This window comes from Pongo pygmaeus, chromosome 21, assembly GCF_028885625.2.
Source record: "Pongo pygmaeus isolate AG05252 chromosome 21, NHGRI_mPonPyg2-v2.0_pri, whole genome shotgun sequence".
NCBI lineage: Eukaryota > Metazoa > Chordata > Mammalia > Primates > Hominidae > Pongo > Pongo pygmaeus.
The window spans coordinates 21,001,117-21,022,180 of record NC_072394.2 but is presented as its reverse complement, the minus strand read 5'-3'; the positions used below and the strand labels follow the sequence as shown (position 1 = coordinate 21,022,180).

The 21,064-nt window shown below is 47.5% G+C and overlaps 1 protein-coding gene across 9 annotated transcripts in view; it reads left to right on the top strand.

Moving 5' to 3' along the window:
• NINL (ninein like) overlaps positions 1 to 21,064 on the top strand; it is a 134,075-nt gene that overhangs the window by 18,702 nt on the left and 94,309 nt on the right. Inside the window, exon 1 of one of the 9 annotated variants that reach the window (XM_063659495.1) lies at positions 12,516 to 12,795. The exons of the other annotated variants lie outside the window; for them this stretch is intronic. Coding sequence (XP_063515565.1) covers positions 12,735 to 12,795 — 61 coding nt within the window. The 5' untranslated portion in view covers positions 12,516 to 12,734. Of the gene's footprint in view, positions 1 to 12,515; positions 12,796 to 21,064 lie in introns of those variants that run through there. 9 annotated transcript variants of the gene reach the window in all.

The following is a 21,064-nucleotide window of genomic DNA, read 5'->3' as shown; positions in this document are numbered from 1 at the left end:
TCCAGGCCCCCAGCAGATTAGATGGTGCCTGCCCACGTTGAGGGTAAATCTTCCCCACCTAGTCCACTCAGACTCCCATGCTAATCTGCCCGGGAAACACCGTCACAGACACACCCAAACATAATGCTCTAGCGGGTTTCTAGGTATTTCTTAATTCAGTCAAGTTGACACCAAAAATTAACTATTACAAGTGGAGTTTTTATCTTGCCCCTCCATTGTAATTCACTGTGATTATACTACAGCCCTGTTGATGTGGTGGTAAGGTATTGGGGAAGGAAAATGTCCTGTAATCCTGTGAGTCTCAGTTTTTTAGTAAGTCTGAGTTCCTGGACTGTGAACTTCAGAAGTTTCTTTGCCTGCCTGCCTGTCTTCCTCCCTCCCTCCCTGCCTCTCTTCCCTCTCCCTCCTCCTCCTCTTCCCTCCTTTCTTTCTCTCTTCCTCCCCTGACCCACCCACCCCATTAAGTTATCCAGAAAGCTACTGGAGGCTTTATTTTTCAAGTTTTCCTTTTCCCTTGGCCAGATAAGGTTCTGATAAAGTAGTTTTCCTTGATGGAAGGCCTTTGTTATGGAAAACAGAATGTTCTGGGCATTTTTCAAAATGGTTACTTTTCTTTGAGTGAATTTCAAAATGGTTATTTTTTTCTCTCTCTCCCCCTGTCCGAAGAGTGGGGGATTTTTTTTTTTCTCCAGGCTTCATCATGAGAATCTGGTGAGGCTTTTGGAGATGTAACAAAACTTATGAAAGTATGTCACTGCTGCCCCTACCCTGAAAGATTGGGCCTCAGGATTTTCTCTTATACTTGTCTATAATCAGCTTCCAGCAATCATCAGTTGCCATGTGTTTTTACCAGTTATTGGCTTACTCGGCTTTTGCTCCAGTAAAACTGTGATCTCTGTATTTGCCTGCTGTCTCTTCAGTTTTTAGGTAGGAGTTTGCCTTGTGACCTCGTTCTCTGATGGATATAAGAAGTTTTATTTTATTCAGCTTTTTTTTTAATTGTGGGGCGGACTTAAATGGCACCTTTCAGGCTCTTTACATGTTAGAACAGAAATGGGGCAATGGCTCACACCTGTAATCCCAGCACTTTGGGAGGCTGAGGCCGGTGGATCACTTGAGGTCAGGAGTTCAAGACCAGCCTGGCCAACATGGTGAAAGCCCGTGTCTACTAAAAATACAAAAATTGGCCGGGCGCGGTGGCTCACGCTTGTAATCCCTACACTTTGGGAGGCCAAGGCAGACAGATCACCTGAGGTCAGGAGTTCAAGACCAGCCTGACCAACATGGTGAAACTCTTGTCTCTACTAAAAATACGAAAATTAGTTGGGCCTGGTGGCATGCGCCTGTAATCTCAGCTACACAAGAGGCTGAGGCAGGAGAATGGGTTGAACCCAGGAGTTGGAGGTTGCAGTGAGCTGAGATCGTGCCATTGTATTCCAGCCTGGGCAAAAAGAGCAAAACTCTGTCTCAAAAAAACAAAAAGTTAATTAACTGTGTATGGTAGTGTACGCCTGTAATCTCAGCTACTTGGGAGGCTGAGGCAGAAGAATTGCTTGAACCTGGGAGGCAAAGGTTGCAGTGAGCTGATATTGCACCACTGCACTCCAGCCTGGGTGACAGAGCAAGACTCCATCTCAAAAAAAAAAAAAAAAAAAAAAAAGAAAAAAAGCCACCTCGGCCTCCAAAGTAGCTGAGACCACAGATATGTGCCACCACACCCAGCTACCATGCCGGGCTAATATTTTGATTTTTTTGTAGAGATGAGGTCTTGCTTTGTTGCTCGGGTTGGTCTCCTGGGCTCAAGCAATCCTCTTGCCTTGGTCTCCCAAAGAGCTGGAATTACAGGCATGATCCACCACGCCCAGCCAGTTCTATCCATTTTTGCTTTATATATTTTGTTGGTCTAATGATTTGTTTCTTCTTCTTCTTCTTCTTCTCTTTTTCATCTCTTGACACTAAGGACAAGTATACATTTAGGATTTCTGTGTCTTCTTGGCAAATGGACTTGTAAAAATCATTATTTAATGTCCTGCTTTATTTCTGGTAATTTTCTTTACTCCATAGTCTCTCTCTTTTCATGTTAATATGGCTGTCTCACATTAAAAAATATTATTTGCGTGGTGTATTTTCTCCATCCTTCTACTTATATTTGAAGAAGATTTCTTGTAGGTAGCATATGTTTGGGTCTGTTTTAAAGAACATTCAGTCTGATAGTCCTTCTCTTTAATTGGTGTGTTTAGACCATTTATACTTAATGTAACTATTAATATGTTTGGATATAGATGTATCATTTTGTTATTTTCTTTTGTTCATTAGATTTTATTTCTCTTTCTGGGATTTCTTGAGTTTTCTCAGTATTCCATTTAATCAATTTATTGAGGTTTAGACTATATATCTTTGTATAGGTATTTTAGTGGTTACTGCAGGGATTATGGTATTCATATTTAACTTTGTTTACTTAGAAATAATATTGTGCCACTTGAAGTGGAATGTAGAAACCATATTACCATACAAGTTCCTTTACCTCTACCACATTATGCTGTAGATCTATGTATTTTGAAAATTGCTTCAGACAGTGTTACAAATTTTGCCTTCAGCTAGCATAAGAAGAGGAAAATAGTCTATTTATGTAGCTCTTTGTCATTTTGAGATGGAGTCTTGCTCTGTCGCCCAGGCTGGAGTGCAGTGGCGCCATCTCGGCTCACTCCAAGCTCCACCTCCCAGGTTCACGCCATTCTCCTGCCTTAGCCTCCTAAGTAGCTGGGACTACAGGCGCCTGCCACCACGCCCAGCTAATTTTTTGTATTTTTAGTAGAGATGGGATTTCACCGTGTTAGCCAGGATGGTCTCATCTCCTGACCTCGTGATCTGCCCGCCTTAGCCTCCCAAAGTGCTGGGATTACAGGTGTGAGCCACCATGCCCAGCCTGCTCTTTGTCATTTCTGTTGCTCTTCCTTTATTCCTGAAACTCCAGTTTTCCCTCTGGTATTACTTCCCTTCTGTCTGAAGAACTTTGTTTAGGGTTTCTTTTAGAGCAGGTCTGTTGGTGGCAAATTTTCTTGGTTTTTTTCATCTGAGAATGTCTTTCTTTCACCTTAATTCGTGAAAGACATTTTTACTATCTTTGTTGTTGTTGTTGCTGTCATTTACTTCTCAGAGCCCTCAGATCCTGCCTCCTTCCTTGTCTTTCGTTGTAGGGCTCTTAGGTTCCTTTGAGGGGTCGTGGTTAGAAAGAGGAGACAGTGAATACCTTGCAAGGAGACATTAAACTCCATGAGAGAGATCCCCCCAAACCAGCAAAGGTACAGGGGACTATAGATTCCTGGAGAAAAAGAGATCTTCAGCCCACTCCTTGAAGATCCTCGGGAAGTGACCGAAACCCGAGTGAGCAGGTTACCGGCTAATGCAGCACTCAGGGCTGCTGGGCTCCAGGCCTTGGCTCAGTCAGGATGCCTGTGCCCATCGCAGCACAGATATATCAGGGCCACCTGACTTCCAGGATAATGAGTGCCTACTGACCTTAGCCAGTTTGATCATTTACAAATTTTAGGTTCCTTTTGCTAGAGGAGATTCGCCATGTAGGAAGTTGGAAATGAATGAAAGGTAGTTACTCTCCCTCATTATAACCTTGCTCTCTGGTTATGATGAAAGGGAGTCTCAGACCAACTTCTGTCAGTTACACACATAGGCATTAAACAGTATTTAATAGGCCAGGCATGGTGGCTTATATCTGTAATCCCAGCACTTTGGGAGGCTAAGGTGAAGAATTGCCTGAGGCCAAGGCCAAGAGTTGGAGACCAGCCTGGGCAACAAGGTGAGACCCTGTCTATAAAAATTTTAAAAATTAGCTGAGTATTGTGACACATGGCTGTAGTCCCAGCTACTTGGGAGTCTGGGGTGGAAGATCGCTTGAACCCAGGAGGTTAAGGCTGAGGTGAGTCATATTCACACCACTACACTCCAGCCTGGCTGACAGAGCAAGACCCTGTCTCAATCAATCAATCAATCAATCAATGTAAACCATAGGCATCAAAGCACCATGCAAGACCGGGCATGCTGGCTCACACCTGTAATCCCAACAATTTGGGAGGCTGAAGGGGGAAGATTGTGTGAGACCAGGAGTTTGAGACCAGCATGGGCAACACAGTGAGATCCCATCTTTACAAAAAGTGAGAAAAAAAAAATTTGTCTGGTGTGGTGGTGTGTGCCTGTTGTCGCAGCTGCTTCGGAGGATGCATCAGGAGGATCTCTTGAGCCCAGGAGTTCAAGGCTGCAATTAGCTATGATCAGGCCATTGTACTCCAGCCTGGGTGACAGACTAAGATTCTGTCTCAAAACCAAAACAAAACACCTGGCAAGATAGAGAATGGATTGGTGGCGACCAAGGAGATGGAAAATGAAAAAGGCCTTCCTGGCTGGGTGAGGTGGCTGACGCCTGTAATCCCAGCACTTTGGGAGGCTGGGGCGGGCAGATTACGAGGTCAAGAGATCCAGACCATCCTGGCCAACATGGTGAAACCCCATCTCTAATAAAAATACAAAAATTAGCTGGGTGTGGTGGCGCGCACCTGTAGTCCCAACTATTTGGGAGGCTGAGGCAGGAGAATCACTTGAACCCGGGAGGTGGAGGTTGCAGTGAGCCGAGATCGCGCCACTGCACTCCAACCTGGCGACAGAGTGAGACTCTATCTCAAAGAAAAAATAAAAAGGCCTTCCCCTGCTCCCCCAGCTGAGCACACTGCCTCATCCCAAGCCAATGACTTGGCTTCATTTACAGGAAGGAGGCTTTCTGGGTGAGCAGATACCTTGCCTTATGTGGCCCTGTTTTTAGGCTCTGTGCAGGTCATCACATGATAATCACTTAGGTTGAGCAAAGTTGTGCAAGTCTCTTGAGACTGAAGCTCACAGGTAATTGCTGAAAAGTAAAAGTGTTACAAAACATGTGAAACGCTGGAGAATATCACAAGATCTTGGAAGCAAAGCAACCTGGCTGGGAAAAGCAGAAGGTGCAAGCGTGTGTCTCGCTTCTGCGGCTTGATATTGGGAAATGAACAGTTGAATCTGCAAGTGTCTGTTGCTGTGGGTATGAAATGGGACAGGCCGTCTCCGCTTTTTACTGCTCTGCATTTGCAGTTCTCAGAATACACCTATTATCAGGTACTCTGTGCCTCTGCCTGCCTACTTGCTCTTGGCCTAAACACAATCCGAAGGGAATGAGGACCTCTTGTCCCTTAGTGTGGGAAGTAAGTATTTTAAAATGTAAGAGCAAAGAACAACCTGACTGCACATTGAGGACAATGGAATGTATTTGAATGAGTCTTCATACTCAGAAAAGTTGGTCAAGAAGGAAAAAGGCATCATTGCAAATTACCTTAGTCAGCTTCCTTGGGAAGACATAACCATTTGAAAAATCATTATAAGTTCCAAGGGGGTAAAATAAATTATTATTAAATGAAGGGTTGGGCAGAGCGCGATGGCTCATGCCCGCACTTTGGGAGGCTGAGGTGGGCGGATCACCTAAAGTCAGGAGTTTGAGACTGGCCTGGCCAACATAGCGAAACCCCATCTCTACTAAAAATACAAAAAATTAGCCAGTGTGGTGGTGGGTGTATGTCATCCCAGCTACTTGGGAGGCTGAGGCAGGAGAATCGCTTGAATCCAGGCGACGGAGGTTGCAGTGAGCTGAGATCACACCACTGCACTCTAGCCTGGGCGACAGAGCAAGACTCCATCTCAAAATAAATAAGTAAATAAATAAAGACTTAATTACTGCCTATTCTACTCAGCATGTTGATCTTTGTTTTTCATTTGTTTTTGAGATGGCGTCTTGCTCTTTCACCCAGGCTATAGTGTAATGGCATGATCTCGGCTCACTGCAGCCTCCGCCTCTTGTCTTCAAGCGATTCTTCTGCTTCAGCCTCCCAAGTAGCTGTGATTACAGGTGCATGCCACCTGGCTCATTTTTTTTTTCTGTATTTTTAGTAGAGACAGCGTTTCACCATGTTGGCCAGGTTGGTCTGAAACTCTTGGCCTCAAGTGATCTGCCTGCCTCGGCCTTCCAAAGTGCTGGGATTACAAGCGTGAGCCACCGCGCCCGGCCAGTATATTTCTCTTTGAACAAAGTGGATAATGTTGTTAAGATCATCTACCTCTTTACTGATAATTCTTTTTATACATCTAGTTCTATCAATTGTCAAGAAGTTAGAGTTTAAATATCCAAATATGCTTGTGGAATTGTCCATTTCTCTCTTTTATTCTGTTGAGTTTCACTTTATTTTGAGGCTCTATTGTTAGATGCTTATACATTTATGATATATCTTTGTGTTGAATTATCACTATAAAAAGCCCTTCTTTCTTTGGTAATTAATACTGTACTCTTTTTTTTTTTTCTTTTCTTTTTCTTGAGATGGAGTTTTGGTCTGTTGCCCAGGGTGGAGTGCAGTGGTGTGATCTCTGCTCATTGAAGCCTCCGCCTCCTGGGTTCAAGAAATTCACCTTCCTCGGCTTCCTGAGTAGCTGGAATTACAGGCATGCACCATCACACCTATCTAATTTTGGTATTTTTAGTAGAGACAGGGTTTTGTCATGTTGGCCAGGCTGGTCTGGAACTCTTGACCTCAAGTGATTCACCCTCCTTGGCCTCCCAAAGTGCTAGGATTACAGGTGTGAGCCACCACACCTGGCCAATACTGTACCTCTTGAAGTCTATTAATATGGTCTCTCCAGCATTCTTGTTTACAGTATGCATGGTAGAGGTTACAGCCACTTACTTTTCAAAAATAATGGCTTTAAGTGAGATATAATTCAAATACCATATAATTCACCTGTTTAAAGTGTACAGTTGAGTATACAATAAAATACATGCACAGAGTTGTGCAATGCAGTTTTGTCACATGCAAAAGAAACCCTGTACCTGTTAGCAATCACTCCTCATTTCCTTCCAGCTGGGAGTGGGAGCTGTGGAGGTGGGAAACTCCCCTGGTGCCCATAGCTCCCTTCCAGAATCCTCCTGTTTTTGGCTGCTCTCAGGTATCTGCCTTATTAGTTGTGTTCTGTATTCTATCCAAAGTTTATCATTTTTATTTGGGGGAAAGGTCAGTTTGGTAGGATTCTTGGCCCTTATATATGTATCCATGCATGAGACAGAGTCTCGCCATCACCCAGGCTGAAGTGCGATCTCAGCTCCCTGCAGCCTCAATCTCCTGGGCCCAAGTGATCCTCCCACCTCAGCCTCCCGAGTAGTTGGGATCATGGGCATATAACACCACGCCTGGCTAATTTTGTTTATTTAATTACTAATTAATTTATTTAGACACAGAATCTCACCCTGTTGCCTAGGTTGGAGTACGGTGGCGTGATCACGGCTCACTGCAACCTTGACCTCCCAGACTCAAGTGATCCTCCCACCTCAGCCTCCCGAGTAGCTGGGAATACAGTTGCACACGACCATGCCCAGCTAATTTTTGTATTTTTCTTTAGAGACAGGGTTTCGTTATGTTGCCCAGGCTGGTCTCAAACTCCTAGGCTCAAGTGATCCTCCCACTTTGATTTCACAAAGTGCTGGGATTACAGGCATGAGCCACTGTACCCATCCTTGATTTTAAATAGATAAAAGTTTTTTGTGTTACATCAAACTTTTTGTTTGTTTGTTTGAGACAGGGTCTTGCTCTGTCACCCAGGCTGGAGTGCAGTGGCATAATCATGGCTTACTGTAGCCTTGACCTGCTAAGCTCAAGCAGTCCTCCCACCTCAGCCTGCTGAATATCTGGGACTACAAGCATCTGCCACCTCGCTTGGCTAATTTTTTGCTTTTTCGTAGAAATGAAGTCTCACTATGTTTGCCCAGGGTGGTCTTGAACTTCTGGGCTCAAGCAATCCTCCTGCCTCGGCCTCCCAAAGTGTTGGGATTATAGGCATGAGGCACCGTGTCCGGCCTGTTTTTTTTTTTTTTTTTAATTGAAAATAGGCCGGGCATGGTGGCTCACGCTTATAATCCCAGCACTTTGGGAGGCCGAGGCGGGTGGATCACCTGAGGTCAGGAGTTCGAGACCAGCCTGGCCAACGTGGTGAAACCATGTCTCTACTAAAAATACAAAAACTACCCAAGCGTGGTGGTGCATGCCTGTAATCCTACGTACTTGGGAGGCTGAGGCACGAGAATTGCTCGAACCCGGGAGGTGGAAGTTGCAGTGAGCCGAGATTGCGCCATTGCACACTAGCCTGGGCAATAGGGAAAATAGAGACGGAGGCCTCACTGTGTTGCCCAGGCTAGTCTCAAACTCCTGGACTCAAGCGATCCTCCTACCTTGGCCTCCCAAAGTGCTGGGATTATAGGCAGAAGCCACCACGTCTGGCCTGATGTGTCTTTCTTTTTCTGAATGGTAGTTACATGAGTGTGTTATCTTTGTAAATATTCCTTGAGCCATATGCTCATGATTTGTATACATTTACCTTTGAATATTTATTTTTCAGTACAAATTTTACTTAGAGTAAATGTGTTAAAATTCTCATTTATCTACCTGGAACATTATCCATGGTATATTGTGTAAATAGATACAGCCTCTATTTGTATCTATTTGTATAAATAGATACAGAGCAATTTGGCTGTATCCATCAAAATTGTCAGTAGGAAGATGTAGGAGCCTCGGCAGGTGTGTGTGGCATGGGCTGCTTTGTTGTGGGGCCTGTCTGTATGTTACGGGAAGAGGTGCCTGAGAGCCACATCTGACAGTGTCACAGGGTTAGGTGGACACAAGTTGATGTCCAGGCTCCACCAAGGTAGACGCCTGATAGACTGCCTACATTTTGGGTCCTGACCATAAGGAAGATTATTCCCTAGGAACAGGAGTGAACTGGAAGGAAACTGGCCTTCTCAGAAACCAAACGCTGTTTGTATTCATCTCAGCCTGTGATCTCGACTCAGGTTGTTACTGGGGTGCTGATGTCTTTCTCTGTAGAGGAAAAAAAATCATCCCAGGGCACATATTTTTTCTAGTTTTAAATATATTGGCACACAATCAAGATATTCAGGGCCATGGAGCTATGATAATCTGAATGAAAGACCTGAGTGGCACATACTGCCAAAGCAGGCTCCCCAGGGTCCCTGATGCTGCAGTTACCAGACACAGGTTTTTTGTTTGTTTGTTTGTTTGTTTTTAAGATGGTTTTGCTCTGTCACTCAAGCTGGAGTGCAAAGGTGCAGTCACAGCCTGCTTCAGCCTTGACCTCCTGGGCCCAAGTGATCCTCCTGCCTCAGCCTCCTGAATAGCTAGGGCTACAGACCCCCATCACCACACCTGCACCAGCGCTTTCCCTGGGTGTCTCAGCTCAGCCTTTCTTTGATTCTAGCCAGACCCTGATTCTCCAGGAAGGCCTGAGTAACGTGGTGTGTTTACTGACCTTTGCAGATAGGCTCGGCTTTTCCCAAACTTGTCCTCCAAGCTGTAAGAGCCACCTGGAGCTACTCTGAATTACTTTCTGTGTCTCCTTTCTTTTCCCATCCCTGCTCAGCACCTCTATTTTTCTTTCCTGGACATAGCCTGGGTTGTGGTTCTTTCCAGGACCTTTCAGCCTTGCAGGGGGGTGTGTCTAGACCTGACTGAGTTGACTTCAATCTTGAGGGCTTGACCAAATGCTGGAGGCTTGTGGCCCCTCCATGATTTAGACAGAAGGGCGGGCAAGCATGCCTCTGTCTGTATAGTGCCAGCATGGCTTGGAACAAAAGCTCTGGAATCACTGTTTGATTAATAGGATAAACATGCAATTGGCCTTACAAATCCGGAGGATTATGTTACTTTTTTTTTTTTTTTTTTTAGTAGATTTATTTTTTTCTTTCACAGCTCTTTTAGAAAAGTGGTTTAACCTATTTATATGGTTAGTTTGTCAGGGTTCTTTTTGAGGTGGGGAGGGTCTGGCTATGCTGCTCAGGTTAGTCTTGAACTCCTGGGCTCAAGTGGTCCTCCCACCTTAGCCTCCCGTGTAGCTGGGATTACAGGCACATACCACCATGCCCAGCTCTTTTAGTAGATTTTTAACTTGAGTTGGAAGAAAAAAAATGATAAAAAGGCTTGAGGGAAATAGCTTCTGTAAAAGAAAATGAAATTTGGGTACCTCCCCATTCCCACCCCGCCAACTGGTTATGCCAAAGGGAGAGTTAAGCCTGGGAATGGAGTCATGCAGCTGCTGTTCTTTTTCCCCAAACAGAGCTGTAACTTCACAACCCTGTGTCATAGTGTTAGACATAAGCCAGGTCCCAGGATGGTAAAAGGCTGTATACCTCCCGATGGCCTCCCTCACAAATTGCTCACAAGGACATCCCTTGCTAGCCCCTAAACCTTTCAGGATACATATCTGCTATAAAACCAGTACATGCCAATTGTAACCTTGGGTCTGCAAGCCAAGTTTAACTCCTCAAACTGAATCCTGTTAAATCTCACACTGACAATGTTAATGACAAGCTTACCTTCCCAAGTGCAGAACATGCACAAGACAGGATCAGTCACTCTTCCTGCTTGACTGTCCTCCACTCCCTCTTTTCAAAGATTTACCTTATCTGATATAAGACATACAGGTGCTGAGCAGTTATTAGAGCCTCATAAGAATAACCATTTGCCTCCCTGCCCCCACCCTTGTTTCCCTCCTGCCTGCCCCCACCTCACACACACACTAAGTTCCCACATACTCTTTGGAAAAGCAGAGGTCACAGATGCTTCAGTGGCTTGCGTTTTTCCTGGGTGCGTCCTCAGACTTGGCTCAATAAACCTCTGCTGATCGAGGCACTTGCCTCAGTGACCATTTTTGTTGAACACCCTACCTTCTTTTTTCTACATCTGTTAGGGGCAGGTTCATATTTTCTTTTCTATCTTTTCTTTTCTTTTTTTTTAAATTTATTTGAGATGGAGTCTCGCCCTTGTTGCGCCAGCTGGAATGTGTGGGGGAAAGAAAGAGAGATCAGACTGTTACTGTGTCTATGTAGAAAATGGAAGACATAAGAAACTCCATTTTGTTCTGTACTAAGAAAAATTCTTCTGCCTTGAGATGCTGTTAATCTGTAACCCTAGCCTCAACCCTGTGCTTGCAGAAACATGTGCTGTATTGACTCAAGGTTTAATGGATTTAGGGCTGTGCAGGATGTGCTTTGTTAAAAATGTGTTTGCAGGCAGTATGCTTGGTAAAAGTCATTGCCATTCTCCATTCTCAAGTACCCAGGGACACAATGCACTGCGGAAGGCCGCAGGGACCTCTGCCCAAGAAAGCCTGGGTATTGTCCAAGATTTCCCCCGACTGAGACAGCCTGAGATATGGCCTCGTGGGAGGGGAAAGACCTTACCGTCCCCCAGCCCGACACCCGTAAAGGGTCTGTGCTGAGGAGGATTAGTGAAAGAGGAAGGCCTCTCTGCAGTTGAGATAAGAGGAAGGCATCTGTCTCCTGCTTGTCCCTGGGAATGGAATGTCTCGGTGTAAAACCTGATCGTACATTCTATATACTGAGATAGGAAAAAACCGCCTTATGGCTGGAGGTGAGACATGCTGGCAGCAATATTGCTCTTTACTGCACTGAGATGTTTTGTAAAGTCAAACATAAATCTGGCCTATGTGCACATCCAGGCACAGCACCTTTCCTTAAACTTATTTATGACACACAGTCCTTTGCTCACATGTTTTCCTGCTGACCCTGTCCCTGCCATTACCCTGTAGTCCTGCCACATCCCCCTCACCGAGATAGTATAGATAGTGATTAATAAATACTGAGGGAACTCAGAGACCAGTGCCGGTGCAGGTCCTTGCTTGCTGAGCGCCGGTCCCCTGGGCCCACTTTCCCTCCTCTATACTTTGTCTCTGTGTCTTATTTCTTTTCTCAGTCTCTTGTCTCCACCTTGTGAGAAATACCCACAGGTGTGGAGGGGCAGGCCCCCTTCATCATGCAGTAGCACAGTCACGGGTCACCACAGCCTTAACCTCTCGGCTCAAGTGGTCCTCCCACCTTAGCCTCCCAAGTAGGTGGGAATACAGGCACGTGCCACCATGCCTGGCTAATTTTTCTGTTTTCTAGACAGTCTCACTATGTTGCTCAGGCTGTTCCCGAACTCCTGGCCTCAGGTGATCTTCCTACGGCAGCCTCCCAAAGTCCTGAGATTACAGTCATGAGCCGCTGTATCCACCCCCTTTTTTCTTTAAGTAAACGTAATGTGAGCCAAAGTGTTTGGAAAGAGAGACAAATTCCTTTTGATACACAGATGCCAAGTGTTTCATGTGTTCTTTTCACTGTCCTATCAGTGTTGAATTTACTTCTGATCCACTTTATTTCATTCTTTTGACTGTAAAAGTTTTCCCCTTTTAGAAGGATGTTTGCAGACGTGTGTATGGCAAGCTTAGATAGAACCTTGTAAATATTATAGCTGGAGTTCTGAAATTTTCCTGACTTTTGACATTTCCTGTGTGGAAACATTTTTTAAAAAACATGTTAGGGACATTGTGGAGTTGGTTGGAAAGAGTGGCCCAAACCTGGCTGAATGGGCGTGTCTGGAGATCCAAGGTCCGAGTGGGCTTTCCCTGCTGACACTGCTCAGCTGAGTGCATTGTGCTGCACGACCTCAGGCCACGACATTGATTTAGTCCCACTTGTGCATGATGAGCTGCCAGCTTTTGTGTGGATGTAAAATAAAAACTCACATTGCCTTTTTCCTAGCACAGAGCAGGAGAGGGAGAGGGGAAGTGAGACTCAGCAGACATCGATGGAGGGTCCATTAAGAGCCAGGTCCATGCTGAGCAACGGCCAGAGAGACAGTGTCTGGGGTGAGCTTGGATTCTGGATGAGGCTGGGTGTGGGAGCTGTGGCCATGGATGCCGGGGCCAGCCCTGGGTGAGGCTGGGTGTGGGAGGTGTGGCCGTGGCCAGCCCTGGGTGAGGCTGGGTGTGGGAGGTGTGGCCGTGGCCAGCCCTGGGTGAGGCTGGGTGTGGGAGGTGTGGCCGTGGCCAGCCCTGGGTGAGGTTGGGTGTGGGAGGTGTGGCCGTGGGTGCTGGGGCCAGCCCTGGGTGAGGCTGGGTGTGGGAGGTGTGGCCGTGAGTGCCGGGGTCAGCCCTGGGTGAGGCTGGGTGTGGGAGGTGTGGCCGTGGCCAGCCCTGGGTGAGGTTGGGTGTGGGAGGTGTGGCCGTGGGTGCTGGGGCCAGCCCTGGGTGAGGCTGGGTGTGGGAGCTGTGGCCGTTGGTGCCGGGGCCAGCACTGGGTGAGGCTGGGTGTGGGAGGTGTGGCCGTGAGTGCCGGGGTCAGCCCTGGGCGAGGCTGGGTGTGGGAGGTGTGGCCGTGGCCAGCCCTGGGTGAGGCTGGGTGTGGGAGGTGTGGCCGTGGGTGCCGGGGCCAGCCCTGGGTGAGGCTGGGTGTGGGAGGTGTGGCCTTGGGTGCCGAGACCAGCCCTGGGTGAGGCTGGGTGTGGGAGGTGTGGCCGTGGGTGCCGGGGCCAGCCCTGGGTGAGGCTGGGTATAGGAGCTGTGGCCGTGGGTGCCGGGGCCAGCCCTGGGTGAGGCTGGGTGTGGGAGCTGTGGCCGTGGGTGCCGGGGCCAGCCCTGGGTGAGGCTGGGTATGGGAGCTGTGGCCGTGGGTGCTGGGGCCAGCCCTGGATGAAGCTGGGTGTGGGAGCTGTGGCCATGGGTGCCGGGGCCAGCCCTGGGTAAGGCTGGGTGTGGGAGCTGTGGCCATGGGTGCCAGGGCCAGCCCTGGGTGAGGCTCGGTGTGGGAGCTGTGGCCGTGGGGTGCTAGGGTCAGGCCTGGGTGAGGCTGGGTGTGGGAGCTGTGGCCGTGGGTGCCGGGGCCAGCCCTGGGTGAGGCTGGGTATGGGAGCTGTGGCCGTGGGTGCTGGGGCCAGCCCTGGATGAAGCTGGGTGTGGGAGCTGTGGCCATGGGTGCCGGGGCCAGCCCTGGGTAAGGCTGGGTGTGGGAGCTGTGGCCATGGGTGCCAGGGCCAGCCCTGGGTGAGGCTCGGTGTGGGAGCTGTGGCCGTGGGTGCCAGGGCCAGCACTGGGTGAGGCTGGGTGTGGGAGGTGTGGCCGTGGGTGCCGGGGTCAGGCCTGGGTGAGGCTGGGTGTGGGAGGTGTGGCCGTGGGTGCCAGGGTCAGCCCTGGGTGAGGCTGGGTGTGGGAGGTTTGGCCATGGGTGCCGGGGTCAGCCTTGGGTGAGGCTGGGTGTGGGAGCTGTGGCCGTGGGTGCTGGGGTCAGCCCTGGGTGAGGCTGGGTGTGGGAGATGTGGCCGTGGGTACTGGGGTTAGCCCTGGGTGAGGCTGGGTGTGGGAGGTGTGGCCGTGGGTGCTCAGGGTCAGGCCTGACTGAGGCTGGGTGTGGGAGCTGTGGCCATGGGTGCCAGGGTCAGCCGTGGGTGGGGCTGGGTGTGGGAGCTGTGGCCGTGGGTGCCGAGGTCAGCTCTGTGTAAGGCTGGGTGTGGGAGCTGTGGCTGTGGGTGCTCAGGGCCAGCCCATAGGCCGGCACGCTCAGGTAATAGCCATCTCCAGAACACGCTGTCCGAGACCAGGCTGCTTGGTGTCCTCTGATTTCCCCCTCAGGACTCTTGTGGAGCTCCGTGGTGAGGGTAGCCCAGAAGGCATTGTGCTGGGCCCAAGAGAATGAGAATTTTGGAGCACAAAGGTGCCTGGGATCAGGTTTGGCTTCCTCATTTGATATCTCAGAAAGCTCAGGCCCAGAGAGCATAAGCAGCTTGACTCGGCCACACAGCTGCTCAGGAGTGCAGCAGAACTCCCCAGACCAAGCTGCGCTGCACTGGCTTGTGTGGAGGTGGCCATCCTTAAATGTGCCCCCATGGCAAGGAGGGACAGGGCAGGAACCTTGGGGAAGACCAGCATTGCAGTGCATCTGCCCAGTGGATCCCAGGAGTATAGCTATCCCAGGCAGTGTACAGTGTTATCTCGTTAGTTCGATTTGCATTTCCCTAATGACTTATACTGTTGAGCATCTTTCTGTGCACTTATTGCCCATTAATGAATCTTCTTTTGTGAAATGCACGTTAAAATTTTGATGCTGACAAGTTGCTGTTCGTAGAGGTTGCCCCGGTTTATTTCCCATCAGCATGTATGAAGCCTTTCCCATGGCTTCATCAACAGGATGCCAGTCTGCTATGGGCCAAGTTGTGTTCCCCAGAATTCGGATGTTGAAGCCCTAACCTCCGGTACCTCAGAATGTGATTGTATTTGGAGACAGTTCTTTAAAGAGGTAATCAAGTGAAAAGTAAAATGGAAAACATGGTTTCTCTACTCAACAGAACACTTCTAATACCAAACATGTGGTCTTTCCACACCACGCAGTTCTCCAATTCTCTTCAGAGACCCCTGGATGTCCTAGAATTTAGCCCAGTTTTACACTACCTGGAGTTAGTGCAGACCCCATAGGTTAAGGGCTCAATTCCATTTGGCTTCCCACAGTTCAGAAGGCAGTCACGAGTCCCAGGTTGTGACCTGTGCATCTGAATGACTGACTTTAAATCAGGAGTGCCCAAGACCATCTCTGGGGATTGATCATCTGATAGTGTGGCTTGCAAAGCTCAAGGAAACATTTACAAATGTTTACCGGTTTATTATGAAGCTGTGACCAGGAATGTGAATGAACAGCAGATGAAGAGGTGGATGGGGTTTAGCTGCAGCCCCACCCACCCTGGAGGCTGGGGGTGGGATTATCCTAATCCCAGAGTTGGTCCATCTGGTAACCAGCCCCTTTCCTCCTAGAGTCACCTCAGTATTATAAACGCTGGTGTAGTTGAAAGGGGCTTATTATGAATAACAGAATTCCCTATTACTCAGGAAATTCTGAGGGTTTTGGGAGCTGTATGTCAGGAACCGAGGACCAAGACTAAACACACTTCTTGCTACACCACAGTATCACATGAGGCCATAAGGGTGGCCCTGGTTCTATATGACTGGTGTCCTTATGAGAAGAGATGAGGACACAGGCACATGCAGGGGAGACATCTGGAAGCCAAGGAGAGGCCAAAGAAGAAGCCACGCCAACTTCTTGATGAGACGCCTCATCTGGGAGTTCCAGGCTCTGAAACAGAGGGAAATACATTCTGTTTTAGCTGCCCGGCCACGGTGCCTTGTCACAGCAGCCCAGCCGACCTGAGGCACAGTCTGACAAGCGAAAAGTCCTCTCTCTCAGTGGGGTTTGTATCTCTCCCGATGAGCACAGTGGAGCATCTCTCCACAAGTTCAAGAGCCATTTGTATTTCCGTCTTTGTAATCTAGATCCTTTGCTTTTGGAGGATGGGGGCAGGGTAGGTTGTTTCAGTACTGATTTTAGGAGCTCTTTATTAAGGGGATTAACCTTTGGCCTGTGATTTACATTAAAATTACCTTCTTGTTTGTCATTTATCTTCTGATTTTATTCTTTCCTGTTTAGAAATTTTGACTTTTATATAGTCAAATTTCCCACTCTTTTAAGGGTGAAGCAAAAGCTGCATTTTATTCTAGATCTTTTTTGGGTTAAATTTTTCTTGCTTCTGAGTACCTTCTGACTCTGATGTTCTATAACATTACCCTCTGATTGAGGGGCACAGGCAGGTAAGAAAGCACTTACCCACGAAAGCTTGGATTGAATAACAGGGATGGAGAAATCACTTGTAAACTGTTCAGTCAGAATCCACCTGGGGGAAACCTGCTGGACCTGCTCAACCTTAAAAACTCAAGTGTATGCTGTGAAGGTGTTAATGGAAAACCCAAACTGTAAAATATCTTAAGGAGGTTTATGCTGAGCCAATATGATTGACCGTGGCCTGGGGAAAACACAAACCCAGGAAGCCTTGATAAGTGGTCCTGAGGCAGTTAGGGCACGACTCTGTCTTATGCATTTTAGGGAAGCAGAAGTCACAGGCAAAGTCATACATTAGTACACTGCACTCCAGCCTGGGCAACAGAGCGAGACTCTGTCTCAAAACAAAAACAAAAACAAAAACAAAAAACAACAAAGAAAAGGGGTTGTGGAGACCAGGGTTCTCATTATACTTAGGGAGCCTCCAGATAGCAGGCTTCAGAGAGAATCCATTGTAAATGTGTCTTATCAGAGCTGATTCTCTCTTGGATCAGGAAGAAGGCCTGGAAAAGGAAGGAGATTCTCTTCAGAATGTAGATTTTCCCCACAAGAGACAACTTTGCAGGACTACTTCAAGATATGGCAAAGAAATGTAGTTTGTAGTAAAGTACTTCCAGGGCTTGCTATCTGTCTTATGATGCTGTGCTAGAGTCAAGCTGGTATCTGGTATCTTATTGCTACAGGAGTCTGCCTTGTCAGTCTTGAGATCTGTTTTAATGTTAGTGCTGGTCAGTTGTGCCTGAATTCTTCTAAAGGGAGGAGGGCATAATGGGGCAGTCCATCCCCCCATCCTGTCATGCCTGAACTAGTTCTTCAGGTTAACTTTGGAATGCCGTTGGCTGAGAGGAGGGCACCATTCAGATGATTGGGGGGAGAGCTCGGAATTTTATTTTTGATTTACACCTGCCATACATGAGGACATGCCAATGTATGGAAAAGGGGAGACTTTAGGTCTACAGTCTAAGTCTGGCTCCTGAAACGCCACACTGATAATGTTGATTACAAGCTTATTTTCCCAAGTGCAGAGGAAAGACAAACTCCCTTCTCCACCTACCCGGAGATGTCTGTGGAACTGACTCCTCCTTTAGTCCCTCCTCCTCTTCAAACGTTCACCTTATCTTATGTAAAATGTAGATTTACTGGGCACCAGCTCAAGGCCCATGGGAATAGACCATTCCCTTACTGCCTACCTGACCCTCTTCCTACATGCCTTCCCCACTTTAAAGGAATGTGTAAATACTAAACCTCCAGAAAACCTCTTCAGGAAAACAGCCACAGATGGAGCTATCCCAGGTTTTCCTGGATGCTCCCTAAAGCTGCTTAATAGGCCCTGAGGGTTTAGACTTCTGCCTCAGTCCCTCGTCTCACTTGTCATACTTACGGAGATAAAGAGCTCTGTTCCTCCTTAGCTCAGTTAAATCTCCATCTGCTGTTTTAACAAATGCAGCTTGAAGACAGATTTGTTTATTTAAACATTCATCCTGTCAAGGGAGATTGGCCAGCAATGATTAGACCAAGTAAAAGTTGTTTGGGGTGCTCAGAAACCAGAAGTCTGTTTTGGCAAATTCCCTGCACCCAGCTTGGTTCCTGCCAGAGGAAAAACCTTTTTGTGGCTGCTTATTTCATGCCAGTGCTGTTAGCTTTTGGGTAGAAAAGTAGAGAGTTGAGTTTAGGAATCGTAATGTGAAAAATACAGACTCCAGTGTTGTGGGACTCAGAACAGCCAGACTTCTCACAAGGACCCGTGCATCTGAAAGAAAGACTTGGCCCCTGGGACTGAACATGGCTTCTGAAGTTTCCAAAGATTCCACTTCCTGTTCTCCTAAGCACCTCAAATATTTTATGCCATAGCGGCTTTTCAGCATAGTCAGGTGACATGCAAATCTGTTCTTTTATCTGTCTGCATCCTGCTCTTTCCTTGAAAGTAATTCATTACTTTTACTACAAGTTGAGAAATAGGAGATGCAGAGTAGAACTAATGAAAGATCCCTTCCTTCATTGTCTTTGGTCTAAAGATAGATGGTTCTGTGGGCCCATCAGTCCTGTGCGCCTCCTTTATCCTGTTACGTGGATGCTGGTGAGGCCAGAGCCAGGAGTTGCCTGGGGCCACTCAGCATCACTGTTTTCCCGTCCAGATTCCACGCGTCAAATTGTGGGCAGTGAACAGAAGTGAGAATATGTGTGAGTGAGGCTAGGTGAGTGTGGGTTTGTCACCACTGCTGGACAAGGTTTCTCTTACACCTTCCATTCTGACACTTGCCTGTTGTGGCTGTCTGGAACCAAATTATGGTTCTAGGCTGGGGCAAGGGCAGCAGCATCGTGAAGCTCCAGCACTGAATGCAGCCCCGCGCCCAGTGTCAGAAGGGTGGGGACACAGTGCTGTTGTCACACCCTGCTGGCCAACATGGGTTATTTGTGAAGAACCCAGATTTAAAATGAATTTAACTATTTTCTATTCAATATAGAATTTCAAAAATGGTAGGGATCTTGGGATTCATCTGATTTCATGCCCCTATTTTACATAAGAGGAAACTGAGGCCCAGCAGGTGTTGATGGAGACAGCCTGAGGTGCTTGCTACTGTGTCCCGTCTCCCTTTTGACCAGACATGCTGCTTCATGTTCCTAACTGGTGTTGCGTGCGTATTCCGTCAGTCACACCTGACTTCAGGCTTGCGAGCTGAGAACATTTCTTTTATATCTTTTGTATTCCATCAGATTATCTAAGATTTACATAGAGCAGACATTGAATAAATTGCTTATTCCTTCAAAAAGCTGTTTGTCAATGAAATCTATAGGAAGATGTGATTTTTTTTTTAACCTATCAGATTGTAAAAAATATCTGAAAGTTTGATAATGTGCTGTGTTGCCAAGGGATAGAGAGGCAGCCTCATCTGTTGCTGGTGGGACTGTGCATTGGTGTAACTTCTTCTGTGGAAGACATTTTAGCGATATCTCTCCATATGGAACAGATGCACACTCATGACCCAAGGGCTCCACTTCTAGGAATTTATCCCTCAGAGGTTATTTATTACAGCATTGTTTATATTAGCAAAAGATTGTGTGTTAGGCTGCTCTTGCATTGCTATAAAGAAATATCTAAGACTGGGTAATTTATAAAGGAAAGAGGTTTAATTGGCTCACATTTCTGCAGGCTGCACAAGCATGGCACAATCATCTGCCTTGCTTCTGATGAGGCCTCAGGAAGCTACCAGTCATGGTGGAAGGTGAAGTGGGAGCAGGTACTGAGAGCGGGAGCGAGGGAGGCAGGGAGATGCCACACATTTTTAAACTACCAGATCTCTCATAAACTCAGAGCAACAGCTCAGTCATTATCGTGAGGACAGCATCAAGCCATTCATGCCAGGTCTGCCCCCAGGACCTAAACACCTCCCATCAGGCCTTACCTCCAACATGGAATCACATTTCAACATGAGATTTGGAGGGGATGAACATCCAAACCATAGCAGATTGGAAACAACCTAAGTGTCTATTCATAGGAGGCTGGTTAAGCTATCACACGCCCGTAGCTGGAGTCATATGTGTGTCCACGGTGGGTGATGTGGCAGGATCAGGGCTGATCTAGGCTGGGATCTCACAGACGTTGTGGCAAAGGGACTAGACGGCTCAACCCTGAGAGCAGGAGAATGGTCACTAGACTGATTCCAGACCCCACATGGGTGTTGATGGACTTGTTGTATCAACAGAGCCTGGCAGGGCAACCCAGCCATGGGGAAGATGACAGGCTTCCCAGTCAGGCTGACTTGGGCTTCATGTCAGCTCCAGTATGCCCTTTGTGACTTTAAGCCTATGACCCAACTTCTCTGACTCAGCTTCCTTATCTACACATGGTAACACTTCCATAGCATTATTGATATGATGGATTTTATGTCTGAGGCACAGAACAGGTGGTCAGTAAAAAATAGTTTTTCTGAGCCAATCATGGTAGCTCACGCCTATAATCCCAGAGATTTTGGAGGCCAAGGCAGGAGGATCACTTGAGGCTAGGAGTTCAAGAGCAGCTTGGGGCAACAAAGTGAGACCCTGTCCCTACAAAATATAAAAACATAGCCGGGTGTGGTGGTACATGCCTGTGGTCCCAACTACTTGGGAAGCTGAGGCAGGGGATCACCTGAGGCCAGGAATTTGCGGCTATAGTGAGCTACGATTGTGCCTCCTGCCTTAGCCTCCCAAGTGGCTGGGAATACAATGGCACGCCACTATGCCTAGCTAATTCTATTTATTCATTAATTTTTTTGGACGTCTTGCTTTGTTGGACAGGTTGGTCTCAAACTCCTGGCCTCAAGTGATCCTCCCCGCTCGGCCTCCCAAAGCTTTGAGACTGTAGGTGTAAACTACTGTGCCCAGCTGAGATTCTGTTTTCTGATGTCTGCATCTGAGGCCTCAAGTTACCCAACATTATAACAAAAGACTAACAAGGACTATAGGAGTTAAGAGCCAGGAGCTGTGGATGAAATCAAT